Below are 22,503 nucleotides of genomic sequence, written 5' to 3'. Positions count from 1 at the left end.
CGAAACAGCGTGATCAGATTGACGACGGCGCAAAGAAAGACGATAGCTTCAAGGAGCGTGTCTTTGTTCATCCTCGAAGATGGTATGAACATGGTGGCTAGAGGACGACAGCACCGAGGCTACGACGTGTATTAGGACGACCGTGACGGTAGAAGTGAAAGAAGTGAAAACGCTGGTGCTAGTGCACAAGGTCTCGACCAAACGATGCCTGGCCGGGCCCTGAATCGTCAGGACAAAGCTCAGCAACAAGCGAACTGATGCCGTCTAAATACTAGTCGAACGCAACGTCCACGAGATCGAGACTTGCGACGTCGACTGACGCGTTCTCACGACAAGGGAAACTTGAACTGTTCGCACTTACATGTACTAGGACAGGTTCAACGCACCGAAGTGAACATAGCGAGTATGAGAAGTTCATGTATGTACCCAAAGCTGCCCAAAGCTGTAGAACACTTCGAGAGTGTACCCAGAGGAAAACAGGTGTGTCGTTGCTATGATGATGTCCCGAAGAGCGCTGAGCGCTAGGGAGCGGCAGGACAACACAGAGAGAGGGAAAAGACTGCGGAAAGACCTGTCAGGTGGGACATCCCATGAATGACGCTGAGCGTCAGGATTGTTCCTGACTACCATCAGAGCTGGAGATCTCAACATCCGAAAGTCATACCCAAAGTACTTACACACCGAGACAATTGAAAGAAGCGTTTGACAGTTCCCCAGGCCCAAGAAGAGAGAATAAATTCGCGGTGCGCATTGAACCATTCGCGAAGGGGACGATACAGGCGACCTTGCTTGCTGACTTTGATTGGAGTGTTGCTTCCCGGCTTTGTGCTTTGAATCCACGGAAGTTAGCTCTATGCATGTATCTGTGAACGATCTCTCGAATAATAAGAAAGAAGAGGACGCACCTGTGGAACTGCCATGTTTCGCGTTGGACCTTTGACTGCAGAGCGAAATCTCTCCACATCCCTTGTAAATTGGGGAAGGAGCCCCTGCCTCTGGAGCTCGAGAACAGTTCGAAGAGGGATCGTATCTGCTGGAAAATTGGTATTTAGATGCGCTAGCCATGTTGAAGGCCCCTAGTTAGCTGCATCATACGGCGGGCATTGTGCCGATATGCGCCACAAAAGCATGGCGTAGTCTAGCGGCCCCTTTGGAACAAGGCAAGACCAGAACAATTCTCCAACTTTCACAAGACATATGGGTATGGGTTCCATCTGAAATCTTTGAAGTTATCGTGTCAGCTCGAAGTCAAAGACCGGGAGAAAAGAGGGAGAAAAGAGCTTCGGCACTCGCCGAGCATGAAAGCCTGCAAGAGATATCACCGGCGGAGTACAATATTTCTTAAGGTCACCTCTTGGCCATTTAGTACATACTTGCACTAGTCCGTGCATGACCGAAATCGTAAGTCTAGAGCTGAGAGTGACGACTGTGTAGGGATAGTGGGAGAAATCCCAGAGTATTCCAGTACGTCCCAATCCAATGGCGTAGGCCTGGGGCCAAGCGTAAGTAGTACTAGGCACCTGGAATTTGGAAATGCAAAGACGTGGAACAGAATGTACATGCATCGCAACTTGGGTATCAAGTAAAAGGGTAGAAACAAAGGAGACTGGAAAGAATGAGAAGCGCAGCTAAAAGTAATGAATTGTAACGCAGTCCTGATAGGAAGATGGAGGCGCCGGGACACAGTGCTCGGAAATGGCATTGTATACTCAGAGGTCGTTAGAGTAGTAATATGGTCACGGATGACTTGATCAAAACTCAACAAATAGACCATCGAAGGAGCTGTACTTGAGCTCCGTCATCGGACCATTATCTACTACAATGGCACAAAGACGTAGCCCTCAACATCGAAACCCTATTTGTCTCCAAGAGCCTCTCGTCCCTGGATGCTCTCTCACAAACGAGCTTATCCGCAACTCGCCTCGCGTCGTAAAGGTACTCGGCAGCCATGTGTCATCGTACCTTCCAACCCCCTCTCTCAATGCGATAACCAGAAGCTCCTCAACATCTTCCGCGTATACATATTTCTTTATCCTCTGGTTATCATACGCAGAGAGTCGATGGTCGTCCCAACCTTGCAGTTTCAGCAGTAACAAGGGCAGGAGGGGCATGATCGGGAGTGAGTCACGAGTGGTGATAAGATGTGGCTCGACAAAGGGAATATTGAGAGTTGGAGGGACGAGGATGTCAATCTTGATCGCGAGGCCTGCGCGAGAGATAGATGGATATCGATGCCAAAGTATTTTGTAAGAGTTGCGAGGATTGGTGGAGGATACGAGATAGAAGGTGGAGTCTGAGGTTGTAATGAGGCGTTTGATATCTTCTTGGCTGTGTGAGCGGGTCATGATCACCATGTCGACGTCCTGCATTATTATAATAATGGTGCTTCGTTTAGATTTCATTTATCACTGGCATTGCGGAGAGTCAGAAAAATGGAGGAATACAATACGTACTTTAGGTGTGCGGCTCGCGCCCCAGGCGGAGGTCGCGGCGCTTCCGATCATACAGCAAGAGAGTCCATATTGCTCGAGGATGTTGACAACACGCAGGGCTGTCTCGCGTACCTCTTCCTTTGTGGGAGTGAATAAACTCTGCGGTCGAGGGGGTCTACCCATTTAGGACGCGCAAGGTGTGGGTAGGTAGGTTTTGGGCGAGGGTAAACAATGTCGAGTCCCAACCCCGTTCGACATGGCGCCTGAAGGCATTATATAGACCTCTCAATCGATAGCCGCCAGTCAAGGTTTGCACGTAGGAGGATAGCTTGTTCCTATTGCAGAGATGTTGTGGCGCCGATGGGAATCCGTTCGATATGAAGGAAGTTATTTTAGCTCTTCAAGCAACTACGGACCTCTGTCGTGGCCTAGTCTGCGATATCGGGACAAGTCTGGATGAGGTTCCCGATATTAATTATTTTAAGCTTTGAGAGGATCAGAGGCGACTCAACTGGGTGAACTTCCAGATACCCCGGAATTTTACTTATATGTCTTTCCTATAGGTCACTCAGCATAGACCCTTCGCGCTGAATAAAAGCCGTGGTAAGTATATGCAGCAGAGAAAAAGAACAAATCAATGCGTGTAAAATATATTGGTGACTTAGCTACTATCGCACGCCACATTGCCGGGTGTGTTCGGTCCGTCCTGACTGTGTTCCTCTACGATAGTTTAATCAGGCCTACGGGGAGAAAGGTTGAATGGCGTTGAAGTAGTTGAACCCGAAGGCGGGAGGGACGACGGATTTACATGGGACACTGCTGAGAGCGCGGTGAAATCAGTCGTTGTTCATAAAACCGGCCACGGACAGTGTAGACCAACTGATAGATATGCGGCCTATTTGTTACGCTCCAAGTCTAAGCACAAAGCTGAACGAACTTGAGGTTGATACTCAGAGGTCCAAGAAACATGTATTATGAAAGAAGAGGAAAAAACCGTACATCTACATGCACGTGAAATATTCGTGAATTCGTTACGTGAACGGCCCAGGGATATTCAAACCTCGCAATAAAAAGAAGCTGGAACGAAATAAATGCGGTATAAATCATGAAATCAAGTCAAAACCATCCGCGTCCCTACTGCGTGGAGATAGTGAAGCTTAGATAGACGATGTCTCGTTCCCAAGGCTTGGGTTGTTCGAGATAACGCTAGTAGCGGTCGCATTCGCAGAACTCGTACCAGTAGGATCCGAAGAGCTCGAGTTAGTCGAGGGAAGGGTCATGTTGATCCCGGCTGCGATCCTCTCTCCCAGAGTCTGGTTAACGTGCGCGAATATGCCCAACATTCTCGACTTAACGACGTCGTTGTTAGCTTGACCGAGATGTCCGATGACGTTGTAAACGAGGTTGTCCTGATCCTGTGTAGTGAGGTTCGCCCACTTTCATGCACGTCGAATAACAAATCAGTTAGGCCGCTCGAGATGCTGGTCAGACAGAGGGACAGGCACTCACGAAGATCCTGGGCAGGTCAAAGTCGATCTCGGACGGCGTGCTGACGTACTTAACGGCGCCCCCAGTCCAGATGGTGTGGTTGTCGTCGTTGTAAGGGCGGGCCTCGACCTGGATGGGGTCGATGGTCGACATATAGTCTGGCCGCCTTCCCTGATTGTTGAACGCCATGGCACCATCACGAAGGAAGTTTGCTATGATAGAATGATGTTAACGGGATGAATGACCCCTTTGAGTGAGGGTCGAGGACGTACCGACTGGGTTAATCGGCGCGTTGATGGGAAGCTGTTTGTGATTTATCCCAATGCGATACCTCTGGGCATCTGAGTAGATATGCTACATCAGAATGTGCAACATAATATACGTGATGAGAAAGGGTACGGACCTCCGTAGGCAAAGAGACGAGCCTGAAGCATAGGGTCTTCGGTGGGCTCAAGACCAGAAGGCTAGACAATAATTTTCAATATCACGCCCTTTGACTCGAGTTGGAACGGGAAGCACACATACCATCTGCGCAGGATCGAATCCGATCTGTTCGACTTCTTGGAAGTAGTTCGTCCTGAACAGGATTCATCAGCACCCTGGAATCACAGAATAAACGATAGAGTAGACTCACGGGTTCTGGGTCAAGGTCAAGCGGCCAATCTCTTGCAGTGGTACGACATCTGTCCGCCACTCCTTCGTAAGGTCAAAGATGTTATCTGCATACGTGGACAGTATGTCAGCCATCGAAGTTGCTCAAGCCACAAATTACAAAATAAAGGCGTACATCTGAAGGTCTCTGCCGTCTTCGGATCCATGATCTGCCAGTAGAACGTCCAACTGGGATAGTTCCCGGCCTCGATATTCTCGAAGAGGTCCTGGATACCGAAGTCGGGGTTAATGCCGGCTTGGAGAGTAGACTCATCCTGGGTGTTGTTCTTGATGCCTTGATCGCTATAGGCAGAGATTCTGTGAACGACGAAGCAACATCAGCATCATAACACTTGTCGACAGGTCGTAATCGTGTAACTCACTTGATGTAGCTCCATGTTCCATCATCCTTTCGAAAATAACGTGTAGAAGTTAAGCTCTGCCAAACAAAACAAGGAGGCGATAGATCATACCTTGACGGCACGGAAAGTGTTTCCCGCAAACCCATTCATGTGTCTGCGTTGAACATAAGTCTAGGCAAAGATGGCTGGAAAGCATAACGATAGCTGACCTGAAACCATAAGGTGTCCCTAGATCGGTCATCGTTCGCATGACCTGGTAGATACTTTCGTTGTTTGCCGACAAAAAGTCCCAGAAATTCTGCAGTGCATTCTTCGTTAGAGTTAAGGTGCAAGCATGTAACGTACGAGGTACGCACGTTGTGGTCGGTGAGATGGGTTTGCGGGTTACGTTTTTGGGAATGGATGAAGTCTAGAGTGGCTCTGGAATTCAGGAGAGGTGCCTATAATCCGAAAGAAAAGTGCTCACGAGGGAACTTAGTCGGATCGCGGATCCAGAACACCGGGTGATTCAAGAAAACCTACGCCCCAAAAAAAGGCGTTAGGCTCGCACGTTTGCCCACAAATATAAACTCAAGGATTACCCAGTCGAGTATACCCTCTTCTGTGCGGAACCTAAGTGGCACATCCGTGAGCTGCCAGGGAGTGTATGAAAAAAAAAGGGCATGCATACTTGAATGCCAATCCACGCAAGTCACGGACGTTATCTGGGTTCCCTAGGTTGCCGGCAATGGTGGAGAAGCGGCCAGTAACAGGTGTACGCTTTCCAACCTCGGAAAGAAAGGCGGCTGAACTGTATTGGGCCCCAATGTCGGTAGTGACTTCGAAATACCCATGGGCACCTGCTCCCTTGGCATGCACCGTTCTCTCGGGCTAAAAAAGAAATAAAGGACACAAAATGAGTGTCTCCGTACACACAAGGTTCTCGGAAGACATACCACTCGTTCACGAACAAAATGCGCCAGCTGTTCGATCTAAATGATCACAGCGGTGTTAACGAACTGCTCCGGTAAAGAGACTGGTAGGAAAGGACAACGAACGAGGTTGGTAGCTTGCAGGAGAACCGGTCCAGTCGTTCCTAACCTGTCGAAGAAGAAAGGGTTCGGATACCTTGGAAAACAGACGTCCTACGGTCAGCGACAGTATGCTTCAGAGCACTTGGAGAGATAGCTTACGGGATACCTCCAGACAAAGTGTACTGCATGTCCGAAGCCGACGACTCGAATTTCGCATCCTGGGCATCAGTTCCCGCGAACAGGTCGAACGACTCTGTACTGTCATCCCGTTTCCCATTGGAAGCAGCGAGACAAACCCCCAGAAGTGAAGCAAGAAGAGAGAATCCAGTGGAGGCTCTCATGCTGGCGACTGTGTGAGAAGTCCGAGGCAGAGCAGTGTCCGTCCTTCATGGTACCGAATGACTTTCTATAAAAGCGCGTGGGTCATGTGCAGATCGCCAGGGCGAATATGGGCTGAAGGCTTCGTTTGAAACAGCCACAGTGCAAACTATTTCCTTCAGGGTCGAAACGACACGAAGACTAAGCGTAGTGAATTTGCTCCATATAGGATCGAGCCTGATCGAGCCAAGGATGAGCGGGTTGTGTGTCACCGCTGGCAAAGCGTTTTCCATCTTGTTTCCGTCGGGCTTCCATCAGCAGCTGCAATGGTCATGCTTTGATTGGATTCAGGCTTGACTTACGTTCTGTTCCGTTACTGTCGGCCTGTTAGGAGGTGATGAAGCGAGCAAAGGGGATGTGTCGTTGACATCAGGGGGAAGAAGATGTTCTACTTCACGTTATACCGGCATTTCCCGGCGTGGGAATGTTTGCTGATGCGTGTTCACCGTAGTCACGTTCTAATGGTGCCGTCTTTTCTCCTCTACCTTCGTGCACCAGGGACCTTGCTCAAGCCAAAACTGAAGTCAAAGCTTCTCTGAGAAGCTGTCCTCGACTTCGAAGGCAAAGTATGTTCTCCACCTTGCTCTCATAATTTTGATTCCCATCGAAGTCTTCTGCGAAGTGCGATTCCGAGTCGGCTTCCGACCATCCAATTGCTACGATGCCACAACTGTATCGTTACGCATGACCATACTCTTCGTCTCCTGTCTGTGGAATTCTGACCAAAAATAACTCCTCAATGACCTATACTTACCCCCACTCCCGCCGGGTCCCTTCATACGAACTTGAAGGAAGCGTATTGCAAGCGTATTTGGCTTCTAAGCTCCTCACAACATGCTCGGAAAAGCTGAATATGCATAGCTCACATGTGGAGATGCATAGTGCAGCCCTCCCCCAAAACGCCCCGCAACTTGCTGCGCGTTTATGCTCATACTCACGAGCATATGAGAGTTGATCTTCATGCCAGCATATGGTTTCGTCAGCTTTCTTTGTTGTGTGGCCGTCTGTTCCGATCCACCCTGGTTTTGAGACATCTGGCCGCGGCAGCATATGAAAGGAGTTCATAGTGCCGTTATACGTTGTTTTGTTGACCAACGCCATTTTTTTCACGCAGCACGCATTGGCACTCGGGAGTGCGGATTCGAATGTCAGCCCCAGGTTTTCGGCACCCGTGATTTGATCCGGGATGCTCCAAGAAGACGCAAATCACAGAGGATTACGTTTCGACAATATATCGAGCATAACGGTAGGTCCCACTACTGCTAGGGTTTTCATGATCTCTACGACTCGACGATGGCCTGAAGCAACTACGTGCTCTCCAGAATAGATGCGCAGGGTCGGACTTCGTCAGCAGCGCACGAACATCGTGGGTCTGAAAATTTCATTCCGTCAGGTCCTCAGCGGTTTCGATGAGTGACTTTTCGTAGCAGTTTAGGAGTCCTTGACGTGCAGAAGCCCAGATGTGAGGGCCTCAGCCAATCAACAGTCGATCTGAGCCTCCTTTCTGTGATCTATGTGTCTGAAATGTGTCCTTTCAGCCCTACTTTGCTAGATGGGCGAAAAGTACTTGTGCTCAGTGTGCAGTGCCTCGTCTTCGAAACCAAATGACCGGAAAAAATGACACACAACAGCATGGGCGTCAAGACGTGATGTCTTTTTCGTACGCTCGGTATGCTCGACACCAGCTTGAGCGTTTACACAAAGTTTTCGTATTGCGAATACGGCTGCTTCGCGCCATCTGCACTGCAGCTTTGTGGCATCACCTGTACATCTTCTTGAACCATTCTTCGTGCTATGTCCGCGCACGCGGACTACGGTCGTTGATCACTTAGGTGGCTATGTGACCGTTGGCACGTCTGTTCCGGGGGGCGCCGGCGAGGGGTGGCACTTCTGCATTCTCACAACGTATTTCTTTTTCTGAATCATTTAAAGACCAGCATATAAAAGACCCAGAAGGATGCCCAGAAAGTACAGCACAACTCGAGGGCTTTTACACCCGGAATCCACTTCTCCCTACCACTCCTCTACTACCTCTTCGACATCGTAAAACATGGCCTCCAACGTCCTCTTCTCCACCATCACCAGTAGTACCGGCTCTGTCGCTATCTCTGCCTCCCTTGCTGGATTCGCCCTCGGTACCTTGTTCGGCTCTACCAAAGAGCCCTTTTCACGCCTCTTTGTGAGCCCATAATTCACTATCGTTTCAGCGCTCAGCATATCTGATAAGGACATTTGTTTTATGATTATAGGTACAAAACCAGGGCGCGTTGACGGCCAACACCGCAAGCAAAATCCCTAACCGTCCTCTCACAAGGTAAATGCGTCTACTAATATTCTCTACATTCTGCATCGCTGATGAACGATCCTAGAACGGAGGTCGAGGAGCTCTTCAAGCCCGGCTCCTGGCAGCGCGATGCTTACGACGACTACACCAAGGTCCTCCTCGACGATGACCTCATTTTCCCCTGCATCTACGCCACGAAGGGCTACAAAGCTGACGATCAAGTCTACACATTCATCGACTCCGACGACCTTTCCGATCAGCGCCACATTGAACAACTCGCCCACATGCTCTCTCTTTACCTTCCGACCTCTCGCAACCACGGTCCCAACACCTCCCTCGTTCTCCTTGCGAAGAAGACTAACAACCCGAGGCCGATGGATGAGTACAACGACGCGTACTGGAAGATGCTTGACGGCATCGCAAAGCTGGATCCCAAGCCATGGCCGGAGAACATCCCGAAGGATATCGATACGGACAAGTGGTGCCTCTGTTTCGCGGGCGAGGCGATGTTCAGTGTCATTCAGACACCTGCCCATCAGGTTCGTCGCTCGCGTCATGCACCGGGGGTCACTATCGTTTTCCAACCCAAGTGGATCTTCGAGTAAGTCTCCGTTTCTCTCCCGGGCCATCGTCCCCGTCAATTGTGATCTGATCTGATATTTATCTTGGCGTTCTACAGCGTCCTCTTCAGCTCCGAAGCTAAACGCGCTGCGTCGTTGGGTAAGGTCAGAGGGTTGCTCAAGAAGTACGACCCCATCCCGGTCAGTCCGGAACTGAAGAACTACGGCGACGAGGGCTCTAGAGAGGCGCAGCAGTACTTCCTGTTGGACGAAAACATCCCGGCGGCCTGCCCATTCTCGAAACTGAGCTCCTCTTCCGCTGCTCGCTGATCTGCCATTGTAATTTTGCATGGTGCGTTCTCTCGTAAGATTTCCACGTCATGTCGGACTGACTCTGGCGCCGCTTAGTCTGTATGCCCAATAGTTCCGAAGTGCTGTCCTAGGGGATCTGTATTGTTTTATGTTCGTAACGGCAGTCAGCTGTTTCCCAAGCCTATTTAATGTACTAGCTAGCTTGATTTGGTGGTGAACACGAGATGGTCTGAGATGGTGCACTTCAAGGTTGAACATCTTCCATCAAAAGGCAGTATGCAAATCTCTCTCAGGGAAATCGTTGCGCCATGACATGGGTACTAAGAACGTGTGGCCACTTTGGGTCATGCATCTCAATCCGCCGTCGGCGCCTGGTCACGTCGACAAACGTTTTCTAGCCCTCCGATGTCTTCGGGAGGATGTTGCATGCACGGCCTGCTCCTTTCTCAGGCTGCGTCAAATGCAGTCAGATGAGTCCTGGCGAATGCTTGCATCGTATTCGGGGTGGAATGTCGCAAGTAGATGCGAGCCGGAGTCCGGTACTTTCACGTAATTTAGGCTCGCGGAGTCTGAAACTTCGCCGCGGGCTCGAAAAGCAGGAGCAATAGGGGTCGATCTCCGCTCAGGCCTTGTCCCACTCCATCTTCTCCTGTACGCCCAACTTTTGCCTAACTTCCTAGCTTTGGTCCCAAGGGCATGAGAAGTTAAATGTAAGCATACGGGCGCTATGCACATGACAGGGCCTACTTATAAGCGTCAGCCTTTGGCAGCCCGTGAGAACGCCGCCTCTCGACGACATGGCTCCTCTATACACCATCATCGGCACTCCCTTCAGCACTTTCACCCGTTCCATCACACTTGGTCTGGTGCACAAAGGTACGCCTCTAGGCCTGACGCGATCTGATCTTCTACTGACGATACACCTGACAATATGTCGTACTAGGTGTCGAGTACAACCAGGTCAGAGTCACACCTCACAGCGAGACCGCGGATGAGTACCATCCTTTCGGATTCCTTCCCACCCTCGTCATCCACGACATCAACGGCAAGAAAGTCGATCTGAAATTGCGCGAGTCCCAAGCCATTGCGCGATACATAGATCGAATCCATCCAGAACCGACCCTTCATCTAGACGTCGAGGAGGCGGTCGCCAACGGTGCACCTGCTGATGCCATCATCCCGGAGAAAATGTGGGAGTTTGTCAGTCTCTCTGGCGCGTTTGGTAACTCTCGTTGCTTCGTCTTCCTTGCTTCTGCTGTCGAGCTATATGGTCTTACGGCGTGATAGATTACTGATCTCTATGCTTGTCTCCGTCTGTCATAGGATTTCCCATCGTCGAGGGTGGCTGCGTCAAAAAGCGCGTTGCAGCCACTGACGAAGCTAAGCTTTCAGACGCCGAGGTCAGGTCGAACATCAAGGAAGGGGTAGACAGGCTCAAGTTTTTCCTCTCGAAAATCGAAAAGCTTATGGCTCCCGACGGCTTTGTCTTCGGCAAGAAGGTCACATGGGCGGACTTCTTCTTGTTCCCGCTCCTCGCGGACTTGAGGGCTACGCCTGAGGGAGAAGTTTTGTCGCCGAGGTTGAAAGGGTGGATGGACTTGATGGATGGGCTCGAGGCGGTGAAGAAGACGGCCCCGGGTACTTTGTCCGTGGGGGCTAGGCCACCTTAGGATCGGAAAGTCGGTGCGGAAATTCTGAGTCGAAGAGGGATTGTTGTAGGAGAATGTAAGAGCAAGGCTAGGAGGCTCCGATTTTTAGGTCAATCAATGTATCGAGCGCGAATGTCAGATTTAGACCTGGTGACGGGTGCAAGACACACAATTTGTGAGCTACAGGTCAGGTCAGGCCTTGGAATGTCGTACGGACTCGTGCGGAAGGGTAGTAGCAGTTTGTCTGACTTGACGAACCATTGTTGCATAAACTCCTGGATAGAATGAGCTCATACGGGTATCGGAGGATCTGGAGAAAATAAATCTTTTCGCCGTCCAATCATCGTTGCGGTGGAAAATCCCTACGAGTGAGCGTCGGAAAATACCAAGCGAAGTTGGCATTAAGTCAGAATGCTTCAATCGCCGAAGCGATTCGGACCAATCGTTTAACGTTAATTGGAACCTCTGTAGCATCTGTAAAGAGCAGGTTTAAATGGGAGAGGATAGAAAGCGGCGAATATTGTTTTACTGCCAAAGAGATCCAACCACAACTTTCTATTGCTGGTGGTGGTGCTGTGGAGGTAGTGAACTCGTCAGAAGTTCTTCTTCTTCTTCGCAAGAAAAGGCCTGACTGGGAACGTTGATCTAGTGGAGCTTACTTTGTAGTTCGCCCATTTCGGCTTCCACGAACGAACCGATAGGGCCGGTTCCAGGTATCTCTGAGCCAAGAATGGATGAACGATAGCCTTTCAAAACATCGAACGGCACACGTGCTCACATAGATCCTTCCCGGAAGTGTTGAACCCGATAAAAATAGAACGTGCCCCGTAGAATCTCGGCTTGTAGGATCCAGTAATTCGCGTATTTGCGGAGGTGTTGGAAGTATCCTCGAGATTGGTGTCCGTCGATGTAAAGCGTATACGAGATCATGGTCAGAGGACGCCTGTACTGATGTGGAATGTTGTCCAAAGATAGACGTCCAAGAAAGAGCTTACGCTGACCGTTGACCGAGGCCGAGGTGAGCGAGGTTTATCATCAGTATATCTAGCTGGAGAATGAACACGAGTGCTTATCAGGGATATGCATGTTCATGGTTTACGATTAGTGAGTACCGGCACTCACCCATTGCGGGCTGGTTCAAACTCCGCTGTGCCGCGTCTCGCTTACTGCCGTAGCCGAGTGGCTGCAGGCTGTCACTTACTGAACATGCAACACAACAAAGGCAACAATGTGCATAGTGACACTCGATATAGCTACACATAAAATCATCTAAAATACTTTTCTTCCGTTTGGTCGCGACAGAAGTTTCTAATTTTAGCGTGAACGAGCTACACGACGGACTGTACACTCATATAAAATCACTCGAGGAGAGTGAAAAAATTCTGTCGCAACCAAATGAAGTGAATGAACGTAAAATAATATCTCAGAATTTATGAGATTTACAGGTGGGGTGTACCTTGCCCTAGACGCGCACTGGTCTCGTACATAGGTGCCACCCAGCCAAATCGGTGAGTCTTGCTGTGGCCCGCGTCGAAATGGCGTGCGGCTTGCCCGGCATCTTTCAAAGTCCGCCAATTTGCAATGGACATGGCGCTTGGTGGGAATGCCGGTACTCACGATTAGTCCACGTGTGTAGCCGGCGGATGAGTAGCATAGACCGGGGTTCACAGTCCAACCCTCAGGGCAAGTACTTATCTTTACGAAGGTAGCACCGTGAGCGCTTCTATATAAACGTCATCTAAATGAGGTATCTTATCTTGCATCTGTAAAGCTTTGACGTTCAACGACTCGTATTGATCGAATCACAGAAAAATGTGTATCGACCTCCCTGCAGATGAAACCTGCCAAAAATCAGTGTACCATTAACGAGCTCTGGGCCTGCTAGTGGTGCCCCTAGGAACATACACCCGTTCTTCAGGAGCATTGTCTTCGTCAGTAACATTACCACTCTCATTCTTCTTGGTATCTTTCACCGTCTTCCCTTTAGACTTCGACTTCTTGGTCGAAGACGGCGGTACCCATGTTTCGAACTTCCGAACAAGCTCCCGCTGAAAGTCTTCATCATATCCCACACATTTCAAAACGACGACAGCAAAGCGCTGAACAGCAATAAGACCGATGAGTGGGATACACGATTGATCTCGAGGCAAATGTTTACCTGCTTGTCGTTGTCATACGCGGCCATGATTTCAGCAGGGGTGACGTCTTTGTAGTCCATCGTCTTATTCTTGATTGCGACTTGAAGCTCTTTCGCAGTAGGCTTTCGATGGAGTTGTTTCTCAAGATGAACAGCCGCCCTGACTTGTGTGCCCCAAGGCTTTATTGCGAGGTTGGAGCACCACGACTGTCTGACCTGTATTCAATGTCATTAGTAGTCGTACAATTACTACTATGTCAAAGAAATTTGAACGAGCCTTTTGTGGTTGCATCATCCATTCCGTCGGTGTCAAAGGTTCGGTTAAAACACCTTCCAACTCCCCTACATAGAGCCATTCGTCGGCCTTCATCCGAACAAATCCATGCCGTACATGGCTCAAATCGTCCAGTTCGTTGGCAAGGGTATCAAACTCGAACCACGCTCCGTGATCTCCTGGCTGGCTTGGTGCATTGGGATGGAACAGGGGGTTAACAAACAACCAGTACTTGTGGCCGTGGTCTGCGACCCTCTGCGCTGCGATTCCAGGACACGGGTCTTGAGGAGAGCCACCAAAACAAGGGCTTAGGAACGTTTGCCGAGAAAAGGATCTCCAGCGAAGTTCAGGGTCTAACGTCACAGGGACTGGACGGGAAGCGATCTTCTCGATGCGGCTTGTGATAGATGTCCCGACGAGCTCTGTGTCTTTCTTGACCTCAAACTTCCGTACGAAGGCCTGCGAAAATTGTGTTAAAAATGTGGCAATCTACGGGCAATATAGCGAATGGACCTACCTGCTCATCTTTCTGTGGAGCAGAATTATCAGGAAGAGAGTCCACGTCAATGGTCTCCCGCTTGATTTTAGGTGCTGGTTTAGAGACGCCGCGAGGAGGACGAGATAAAGCTGGAGCATCGATAACTAAGAGTACACCTCGTCGAGTCAGTCTGCCTACCCATCCATACAATAGTTGTGTAGAGATACGCAACTTGTGATTTCTTCAGAAACCTCTCGAGGTGGCCCACGAGAAGCAGGGATGGGATCATCGTCGTTATTATCCGGCTCGAGTATTGCATCGACTATATCTTCAGAAGCTGCACGAACGGCGGCACTACTCCTGATGAGACACGAACGGCCTCGATGATATAGGTAGCCCAGTCACTAATAAGTACCTTTCAGCGATCGGATGATCTGCGAGTGGTGCCGCACTCATAAGTCGCTTGCCAGAGCTCGAAGGTGACGGTGGCCTGACGGCATTATGTTCGTGTTTCACGCGCTTCGCTGGTTTGTTATCTTCCTCTTCCTTTTTGGGTGCACTAGAATGGGCCGGTGAGCTCGAAGGTTTTTGCCGAGGAATGATGAAGCCATCTAAATCATACATACCGTTTCCTGGTGCGTTTCTAGACGACGGACGTACGTCAATTTGTGGTCGTGTATCTCTCCTGATATTGTGACAACAATGGACATGCACTCACTGCAAGTTCCGATTCTGCTGTCAAACTCCTAACGTCCTCGCTCGACTTCATTAACATGTCTTCAAGTTCAGCTACTCGAACCCTAAGCTTTGCGATTTCCTCATCCTTTTGCTCCAAGAGCTCCATGATTCCATCAGATCCGGAATTCACTGTGTCTGCCATACTGAAGAGAGTTACAGACAGACCGGGGCACGAGTCAAATTGAAAGTGGTGGTTCCCTTTGGCGAAGAGGCTGACGAGGTCTGACGGAGGTGTCGGGCGGCGAGTGCGTGGCCTTTGAACTCCGCTTTGATTGGTTCCCTGGAATTGGCGCAACCCATGTAAATGTTGAGGTAGAATTTCGGGCATTCTGCCATTGAGATACCACACAGACACTACGTGAGCAGGTACATCATTGAAAGAAAGCAGAGAATGGGAACAATTCAACATGTGGTATTTAAAGTACAGACTCAGGCAGCAAAGAACAAGAAATCGACGGCGAGATAATCATGCAAGTACACTCCACTCCGCCACATTTAGTCATAACATAACCAAAATTGAATGCCGTCTCACATCCCATCCTCATCCATGTCCATCCTCACCTCCTCTACAAACTCCCTGACGACATCTCTTAACTCCTTTACCATCTCGGCCCTATCCCACTCTGATCTTCTGCGCCATACCGTGCCGAGACACATGGCCCTCAACTGCTCCAGCTGCTCCACCGATAACGAGCTGGTCTCGTCTCTCAGCTCGCGACGCAGGATGTCGAGTTCATACTCTGGAAGATGGAAGTCGGGCAATGGTGTCGGTGCCCGGTCAACCTCCATGGATTCATGTGGAAGTTGTGGTTCGACTTCGGAGATGCCCAGGGACGGGTCAATTTGATGGGACGGCGAAGCAGCCGGCTGTTCTGCGGTTGAGGGAGGTCCAGTGGAAGTCGATGCCTGAGGCTGGGGAGTAGCCGAGTTGGATGGCATGGGATAGTTTTGGTCGACTCGTTGTTGGAAAGGGAAGGCTGGTTGGCTGGAACTGGTCGAAGGTTGTAGCGATGGTGTAGGCTGAGGAGTATTATCGAAGGAAGATGGGATGGGAGGGAGTTCTTGTCCGTCTCGAGGAGTAGTGAAGTATCTCTGAGGCTGTGCGGGGGAGGCAGGATTCAATAATGATGGGTCAAACCCGCTCATTTGTGCAAGAGGCGTCGTGGCCTTATCGGGCTCTAGGGCAAGAACGTCTCCGTTGGGTAAGGTGGCGCCGAACGTGTCGTTAATTTGCGGAAGCGCAGGAGCTGATGCATCGTCCGCCCAGTGCACGTTCGAATTGTGAGTGTTCGCGCCTTGGTCCAACGACGACGGCCCGGCACCGATATTCAAAGGATCTTCGCTCGCGACCCTTGACCTCTTGTTACCCCGCCCTCCATCCACGTTGTCTTCCCCTGATTCTTTCGAATCATTACTGCCTCCACGAGACCTCTGGCGCTTGAGCTTCCTCTCGAGTAGCAAAGGGTCGGTAAGCGTCATCTCCGGTTCCTTTCCGTTATTCCTCCCACTTCTCCGCACACCGGGGTGGTCACCGTCAAGCACGCTCCCACTCCGTCGGGCCGCAGCCTGCTCCTCCTGGCGCTTCTGCTCTCGTCTCTGCTCCTTCCTCTCCTGCCTCCTCTGTCTCTCCCTCCCTGCCATCCGCTCACACTCCAACCTGAACCCAGGCTCGAACTCCTGTACACTGACCTCGGTAGCAGTATACATCGCCTGAGCCCTATGGAGCCTCTCCGGGTCCTCGTACATCCTGACTTCGGCGTTATGCACCATCTTTCCGACATCGTCCAGGAAGTCATGAGGAGTGAGGTACCTGTTCTTGTACAGCTCAAGATGCATGCGTTCGAGATCCATATTGTACAACTTGGGCCGTGGTGGAAGACTAGGGTCTGGGGCTGATTCGGGGGCTGGTGGCGGCGGCAAGCTGATCATCTGCTGAGCCTGTTCGTATTCGACAGTCTCAGGGGGACGAACGGTGACCTCTGTGTGATCTTGGTGCATGTGTTCAACGACTCCGTTCGGTTCCGTCTCGATCTCGATTGTCGTAGTGACGGCCTCGACGGTAGGAACAGGGGGCGGAGCAGGGGCAGCAGGTTCTTGCGGCGGTGTGACCAAATCGTCGTCATCAAACTGATACTCCTCCTGAGAAGAAGTAAGCTGATTAGACACTACACTCTGAGAGTAAGAGAAAGTTAGAAAAACTTACAACTGCTCGCTTCGTAAACCTCTTGAACTTCCTCTTCAGTTCCGTCAAAATGGGACCAAGCCTATACCTCAACAACGTAATCAACCTGGCATCCTGCTCCTCCTGCACTGCCAACTCCGCCACCGTAGGCTTCCTAGGCTCTAAAGGCGGCGCTATCGGCAACTCCTCTAGCACCCTCTTCTTCCTCTTCACTCCGTCTGGGAACTCAATCGGTTTCCTCTTGACGTCATCCAGCAGACCTTGGAAGAAGGCATCTCGCTGTGCTTGAGTCGGTGATCGGAAGTCGATGCGGTTCTCGCGTGTGGAGCCGAACCACGCACGAACATCTCTAGGGAGGGAGAGGAATGGGCCATCGACTACGGCGAGGAGAAGGATGGGGTCGGTAGGCGAGAGTGTGTCGAGCATGGCCCGAACCGTACTGCGTGATGTCTCGGGAACAGCGGCACACCAACCAGCGAGGGAGGGGATGTAAATGATCGATGGTTGTAGTCGCTTGGCCTCAACGAAGAGTTGTACGATGCCCGCTTCAACAGTCTTCGGAATTGTATGCATACATGAGCGAGTTAATCAATGTATCAAGAAGGGGGCATTATGAACTCACCCTGGTCGCATCGCCCATCAGAGTGCCCAGGTCCAAATTTTGAACATGATAACCCTCAAGATGGTGCAGCGTGGCAGTCCCCACGTATTGTTGCCCCATCCCGGATGGCCCATGCAGCACGATCCTTGGGCGGTAGACACGGAGCGTTTCCATGGCTGAATAGATCCGGCATGTCAGCAACGGTCGTAGACAACAAACCAGAGTCGCTGGTAGCAAACACAGAATTTAACGTACATTGCAGCATAAGCTCCCGCGCCAACGTCCCGTCGCCTTCCACATCCTCCCACTCTGCTTCTTCCAACGCTGTGCGCTTCTTACTGAGTGGCATAACCTTCGTGAGGACCTCCTTGACTCTGTCCAGCGCCTCCGACAATAATGGGACGAATTGTGTTGGCAGTGGTGCGGCGACGGACGATGATGAACGTGCGGACGACGGAACAATTTCTGAACGTAAAATATGCGTCGAATTTAGATGGAGTGCAAGAGCGACAGAAAATAGGAAACTTACTCTTGACTGAGATCATGAAGTCTCTGAGCTCGATACCGATGGTCTCTGGTTTAAGTAGCAACCTATCGTTCGACTTGTAAATCTGCGGGTACCGTCTCTGCACCGCATTCAGAGCAGCCTCAGTGCACAGCGCCTACGAAGAGTCGTCAGTGTTAGTTTTCGACCAAGGTAGCTGTGAAGAAAATATGGTTAGAACATACCCGCAGATCGGCACCCCCATACCCCTTCGTCAACTTCGCCAACCCTTCCACATCCTCCTCCCTTCCCTCTTCCCAGCCCTGCCACTTTTTCGTCATAATCCCCAATATTTTTCTCCTCGCCCCCAGATCCGGTAACGGGAAATAAAACTCCCTATCAAACCTTCCCGGTCTCCTCAACGCAGGATCGACCGCATCCGGCCTATTCGTCGCTCCGATCACCACGACTTGCCCACGACCGTCCATGCCGTCCATGAGCGCAAGGAGCGTCGAGACGAGCGAGGCGTGGATCTGATCTTGTTTCGAGGAACGCACGGGCGCGAGGCCGTCGATCTCGTCGAAGAAGATGATGGAGGGTTGACAGTTGCGGGCTTCTTCGAAGAGGAGGCGGAGTTGGCGTTCGGCTTCACCGACCCATTTGGAGAGGACATCGGCTCCTTTTCGCATGAAAAAGGCTGTGGTGGACGGACACGAAGAGGGAAAAAGGTAAACGAGGGTTAGTAGCTGCATGATACGAGGCTATATTATTGACCGTACATATTCCTTTTCCATTACTTCTGCAGCTAGCGGCCAGCGCTCTTGCGAGGAGCGTCTTACCAGTACCAGGTGGCCCATGGAACAAAACACCACGAGGCGGGACGAGATTGAATCTCTGGAAGACCTCGGGATATAGCAACGGCAAAAGCGTCATCTCCTTCAGGGCATTGATATCTGTGAACGAGTTATTAGCCTGACACGATGAGGTGAAGGTGAAAGCCGCGTACGATTGTCCAAGCCGCCAACCTCGTCGAAAGTTACGTTCTGGTTCACACCTAGAGGATCTGCGTCCGCGAGGGCAGCGTCCCCAACTTTGCCGAAATTCGATGGTGCACCAGCAGCAGCAGCCAGATCCCCAGGAAGGATCGCACTTCCACCAGCATTGACGCCACCTGCACCGGCGAACGCAGGCGCACCGAATCCCTTGCGTCTCGTAGGCGCGTCCGAATCCTAACCGCGAATAACCATGTCAGTCCCAAAAGGCTGTCATTCACACCTCGAGAAGCAAACGCTCACGGAATCATCTCCTGGCAATCCCAAAAATCTGCCCAATTCCGCCCCAGAGGCACTCCAGCCCGGGCCCTTCTTCGTCCCACTCCTCCCATAACCACCCCCAGCCTTCCTTCGCCCACCGCCTCCATCACCACCCCTTCCACTCGACTCCGGCAATGCAACCTCTTCAAGTGGCGGCGGGATTGCATAGTTAACCTTTTGCCTCCTTCTCAGGGAGTACGGTTTCCCATTCGCAGGCTCCTCGATCTCGACTTCACCTTCACCATCCACATCGCCGTCCGCATCGACTTCGATCTCAACTTCTTCGGGCTCAGGTTCAGAGGACGGAACCTCTTCGAAGGAGTGTTCTGCAGAGTTGTCGGATGGTTCGGGATTATCGACATAGCCGTCTGCGTCGTCTTCTTCACGAGCACTACGTCGTGTACGAAGGCCTGGTCTCCCTCCACCGCTTCCGCCACCGCCTCCTCCACTTGCGGCAGCGCTGGCGCGTGTGGACCGTCGTGAACGAGAGGCGCGGGAGGACGCGACAGGGGCGGGTTTTTCTTGTCTCCGTGCCGAACGACGGGTCGAGCGGCTCGCACGGCCATTCTCGTGTGCGTCGTCCGGGTCCGGTTTCTTGCTCCTGCTCCTCGTGGAATAACGTCTCCCATTTCCAGTCCCGTTCGCTGACCCTTCAGCCTCATCACTACTAAGAGGCTTCAACTCCGAAGGTAACTTCCTCCTTCTCCTCCTCGGTTGTTCCTCCTCTTCATCATCGTCCAACCCTAGACCGTTCAATATCCCACCACCGTCTTCTTCCGCTGCGTCTAATCCCCCACTATGACGACCTCCAGCACCAGTCCCAGGCAACGCCTCGTCCTCATCCTCACTCTCCACATACGACCTCTTCGCAATCTTACGTCCACTCCGCGAATGCGTATATTCCACCGGCACAGCGTTCGACTCTTCCACGTCGTCTTCCTCGCCTTCCGCATCCTCGTCATGCACGTCTCCGTCCACATCCATCGAGTTGTTAGACTCGTCGTGGTAAACCGAGCCCGAGGCTTGGCTGTGCAAAGAGTCTGTCCGGTTGCGGGTCGATCGGCGGAGGGAGGGCGTCATGGGTGGGAGTCGGATTGTCAGTGAGTTAGGATTGGGAGCCGATAGGTGAGCGGGATTGGGATTGTGATGCGAGTGCGAGTGGCGTGTCGGAGCCGTGTTGGGTAGAAAATTGGGGTAGTTGATCGGATTTGCTGGAGGGTGTTGAGGCTGAATGAAAGAAGGCGGAAAGTGATTGTTGAAGTTGACGAGAGGGTGAGCGAACAGTTGGTCTGCGGGCGGGATTGGTGGCGCCTGTGGCGGTGGCTCGTAGAAACCGTAAGGTTGTCCTTGCTGAGGGATGGAATAGTCCAGGAACGGTTGGTGCTGGTGTGGTTGTTGCTGGTGTTGGTGGAGGGGTGTAGGATTGAGGAGGTCGTCGAAGCCGAGGGGTTGAGAGGATCGTTGGCCGTTGGCTTCGAATGGTTGATTATTCATGGAAAGAGGGCAAGGCTGCTTTGTGCCCCTTGCTCTCGAACTTCCGGCCTTGTTTCAGTCTGAAGAAGAAAACGATGAGTGTGGTTCTAAAAGGGCGAACGGTACGAGGGTGAAAGATTTGTTCCCAGAACAGTCGGTGTGCTAATTCGGACAAAGGGCAATAGCGACCACACTACGACTTCCCTTGGCAACTCGCGCCACCGCCACTTCCACGCCATCCAGTGTCACGAACTGGACTTTTTCACCAGACAAAATGCCGTAGTACAATATATCTAGAAGGTTGGGATCGACCACAAACCATGTGACAAGGTACCTATGCCTGACTTCTGTGCTCCTGAGGGACAGTACCCACTTGCGGACAGAACCGACGTTGCCGTAGTCAGAGTCATCCTAGCAGACATTGATTGCATTGATTTAACGTCGTCTTGCGTCTATAGCAAGTAACTTCCGTCGCTGTGCCCAAATTTTCTGCAACAATGGGGTGAAAGCGTAGCAGGCTCTGTACACGAAGACGATGGCGTCTCGAGGTCACAAGGCCCGCTTTCTGCCGCGCTCAGGACACGACAAGTATATCACATCTCGACGCTACGCTGTCTACCGTTCTTCTAGAAACATATGCCCGACGAGATCCAAAACAGTACTTGGAGCCAGTGAGTATATACAACATACGCCACAGTCATACTCGGCAGGGGCACCAGGCACACGACGAGATGCGCCACAGTGGGCAACATCGACACTTATCAGAGAATTTAACTGCTCATTTCTGTCACCGGTTTGGGAAGACTGAGATATTGTTTAACAATGTTTTTCGTTGTTGCGCCCGAAGAGTACCCACCGTTCGAGGATCCTCCCCTCCCTCGCTGCGCTCGGGGGGTCCCCCAAGCCGGATCCTCTCAGGTGGGCACACTAAAGACTCGTTCGGGCATTTTTTTATGTTCGGCCTCGCTAACGCTCGGGGGGAACCTAACCCTAACTGAACCTAACTGAACCTAACTAACCTAACCAGAACCTAACCAGAACCTAACCAACCTAACCGGTGGATCGCACGCTCGAGCTAGGTCTCCGCTGACGCGGAACCTAGCTCGAGCGCGCGATCCACCGAGATTTAACGCGAGAATAAACGAAAAAAGAATGTTTCTTTTGGGCGGGATAAGTCCTCGACAAGCAGACGCAGATGTGCCCAAAACGGAAGGTGGCGTAAGTTGTCCGTGCCTGGCGAGTGTGGGTATGGCGTATTTTGTCAACCCTCCAGTTTCAGATAAGTATGCAGGCCAAATACAGACTGCCTTTGATTACTTTGTTTACACTCATATTTATCCACTGTATGGGATCCTTTTAATACATTCAGAGTTGTCCGATAGAACATGCAACCTCATACAACACCATTGAGAGACTCGAGGCGGCAGCGTCGAGACGAAGGCAGAGTCCGCGCTCGCGTGGCGCAGGCGTGTGGCGGACCGGAGCCGCGCGGCTGGGTGCATCCAAGAAAGGAAGGCGGTTGGGTCGGCCGCGTTACCCCAGTTGAACTGGCTTCTTGCGTTCCTTAAAATTCAACGCGGAGATCGAAATTGTCGCGCCCAGGCTCAGCGCTCAGAGTTCACCGCCTACGATGCTTGCCAACGCTCGTCCTGGCTTGCTTGTACCTGAATCTTCAAGACACCTTTTCTCTCCTC

The 22,503-nt window shown here is 51.5% G+C and overlaps 6 protein-coding genes across 6 annotated transcripts; 2 read left to right on the top strand and 4 right to left on the bottom strand.

Annotated features, from left to right (window-relative positions):
- Positions 1-1,841: 1,841 nt before the first annotated feature.
- Positions 1,842-2,615, bottom strand: STEHIDRAFT_59484 (uncharacterized protein; the record flags this gene model as incomplete). Its single annotated transcript, XM_007305149.1, has 2 exons — positions 1,842-2,363; positions 2,454-2,615. 2 exons carry the CDS (start codon positions 2,613-2,615, stop codon positions 1,842-1,844), a joined length of 684 nt encoding a protein of 227 aa, XP_007305211.1.
- A 585-nt stretch (positions 2,616-3,200) lies between these two features.
- Positions 3,201-6,315, bottom strand: STEHIDRAFT_80711 (catalase-domain-containing protein). Its single transcript, XM_007305210.1, has 17 exons — positions 6,106-6,315; positions 5,971-6,040; positions 5,869-5,904; positions 5,604-5,803; positions 5,515-5,545; positions 5,400-5,451; positions 5,290-5,342; positions 5,143-5,231; positions 5,045-5,087; positions 4,955-4,980; positions 4,708-4,889; positions 4,555-4,639; positions 4,446-4,497; positions 4,324-4,384; positions 4,193-4,261; positions 3,942-4,132; positions 3,201-3,868 (listed from the first exon to the last, which is right to left on the bottom strand). The coding sequence occupies exons 1-17, from the start codon at positions 6,285-6,287 to the stop codon at positions 3,590-3,592; spliced, it is 1,701 nt and encodes a 566-aa protein (XP_007305272.1). The 5' UTR covers positions 6,288-6,315; the 3' UTR covers positions 3,201-3,589.
- A 1,994-nt stretch (positions 6,316-8,309) lies between these two features.
- On the top strand, positions 8,310-9,746 carry STEHIDRAFT_169307 (uncharacterized protein). Its single transcript, XM_007305363.1, has 5 exons — positions 8,310-8,503; positions 8,574-8,638; positions 8,694-9,209; positions 9,288-9,520; positions 9,577-9,746. The coding sequence occupies exons 1-4, from the start codon at positions 8,375-8,377 to the stop codon at positions 9,496-9,498; spliced, it is 921 nt and encodes a 306-aa protein (XP_007305425.1). The 5' UTR covers positions 8,310-8,374; the 3' UTR covers positions 9,499-9,520; positions 9,577-9,746.
- A 531-nt stretch (positions 9,747-10,277) lies between these two features.
- STEHIDRAFT_59605 (uncharacterized protein) lies at positions 10,278-11,150 on the top strand (the record flags this gene model as incomplete). Its single annotated transcript, XM_007305158.1, has 3 exons — positions 10,278-10,356; positions 10,424-10,711; positions 10,804-11,150. 3 exons carry the CDS (start codon positions 10,278-10,280, stop codon positions 11,148-11,150), a joined length of 714 nt encoding a protein of 237 aa, XP_007305220.1.
- A 1,825-nt stretch (positions 11,151-12,975) lies between these two features.
- Positions 12,976-14,948, bottom strand: STEHIDRAFT_147797 (uncharacterized protein). The gene is made up of 8 exons (XM_007305362.1): positions 14,737-14,948; positions 14,645-14,661; positions 14,434-14,577; positions 14,251-14,372; positions 14,058-14,182; positions 13,544-13,999; positions 13,288-13,482; positions 12,976-13,228 (listed from the first exon to the last, which is right to left on the bottom strand). The coding sequence occupies exons 1-8, from the start codon at positions 14,896-14,898 to the stop codon at positions 12,992-12,994; spliced, it is 1,458 nt and encodes a 485-aa protein (XP_007305424.1). The 5' UTR covers positions 14,899-14,948; the 3' UTR covers positions 12,976-12,991.
- Positions 14,949-15,284: 336 nt separating this feature from the next.
- STEHIDRAFT_131968 (AAA-domain-containing protein) lies at positions 15,285-20,830 on the bottom strand (the record flags this gene model as incomplete). Its single annotated transcript, XM_007305361.1, has 9 exons — positions 15,285-16,895; positions 16,960-17,493; positions 17,561-17,715; positions 17,795-18,004; positions 18,069-18,201; positions 18,269-18,720; positions 18,803-18,976; positions 19,030-19,252; positions 19,319-20,830. 9 exons carry the CDS (start codon positions 20,828-20,830, stop codon positions 15,285-15,287), a joined length of 5,004 nt encoding a protein of 1,667 aa, XP_007305423.1.
- Positions 20,831-22,503: the final 1,673 nt, after the last annotated feature.

Source organism: Stereum hirsutum, assembly GCF_000264905.1.
Source record: "Stereum hirsutum FP-91666 SS1 unplaced genomic scaffold STEHIscaffold_9, whole genome shotgun sequence".
In the NCBI taxonomy this organism is placed as follows: Eukaryota; Fungi; Basidiomycota; class Agaricomycetes; order Russulales; family Stereaceae; genus Stereum; species Stereum hirsutum.
This window is presented reverse-complemented; position numbering and strand designations above follow the sequence as displayed.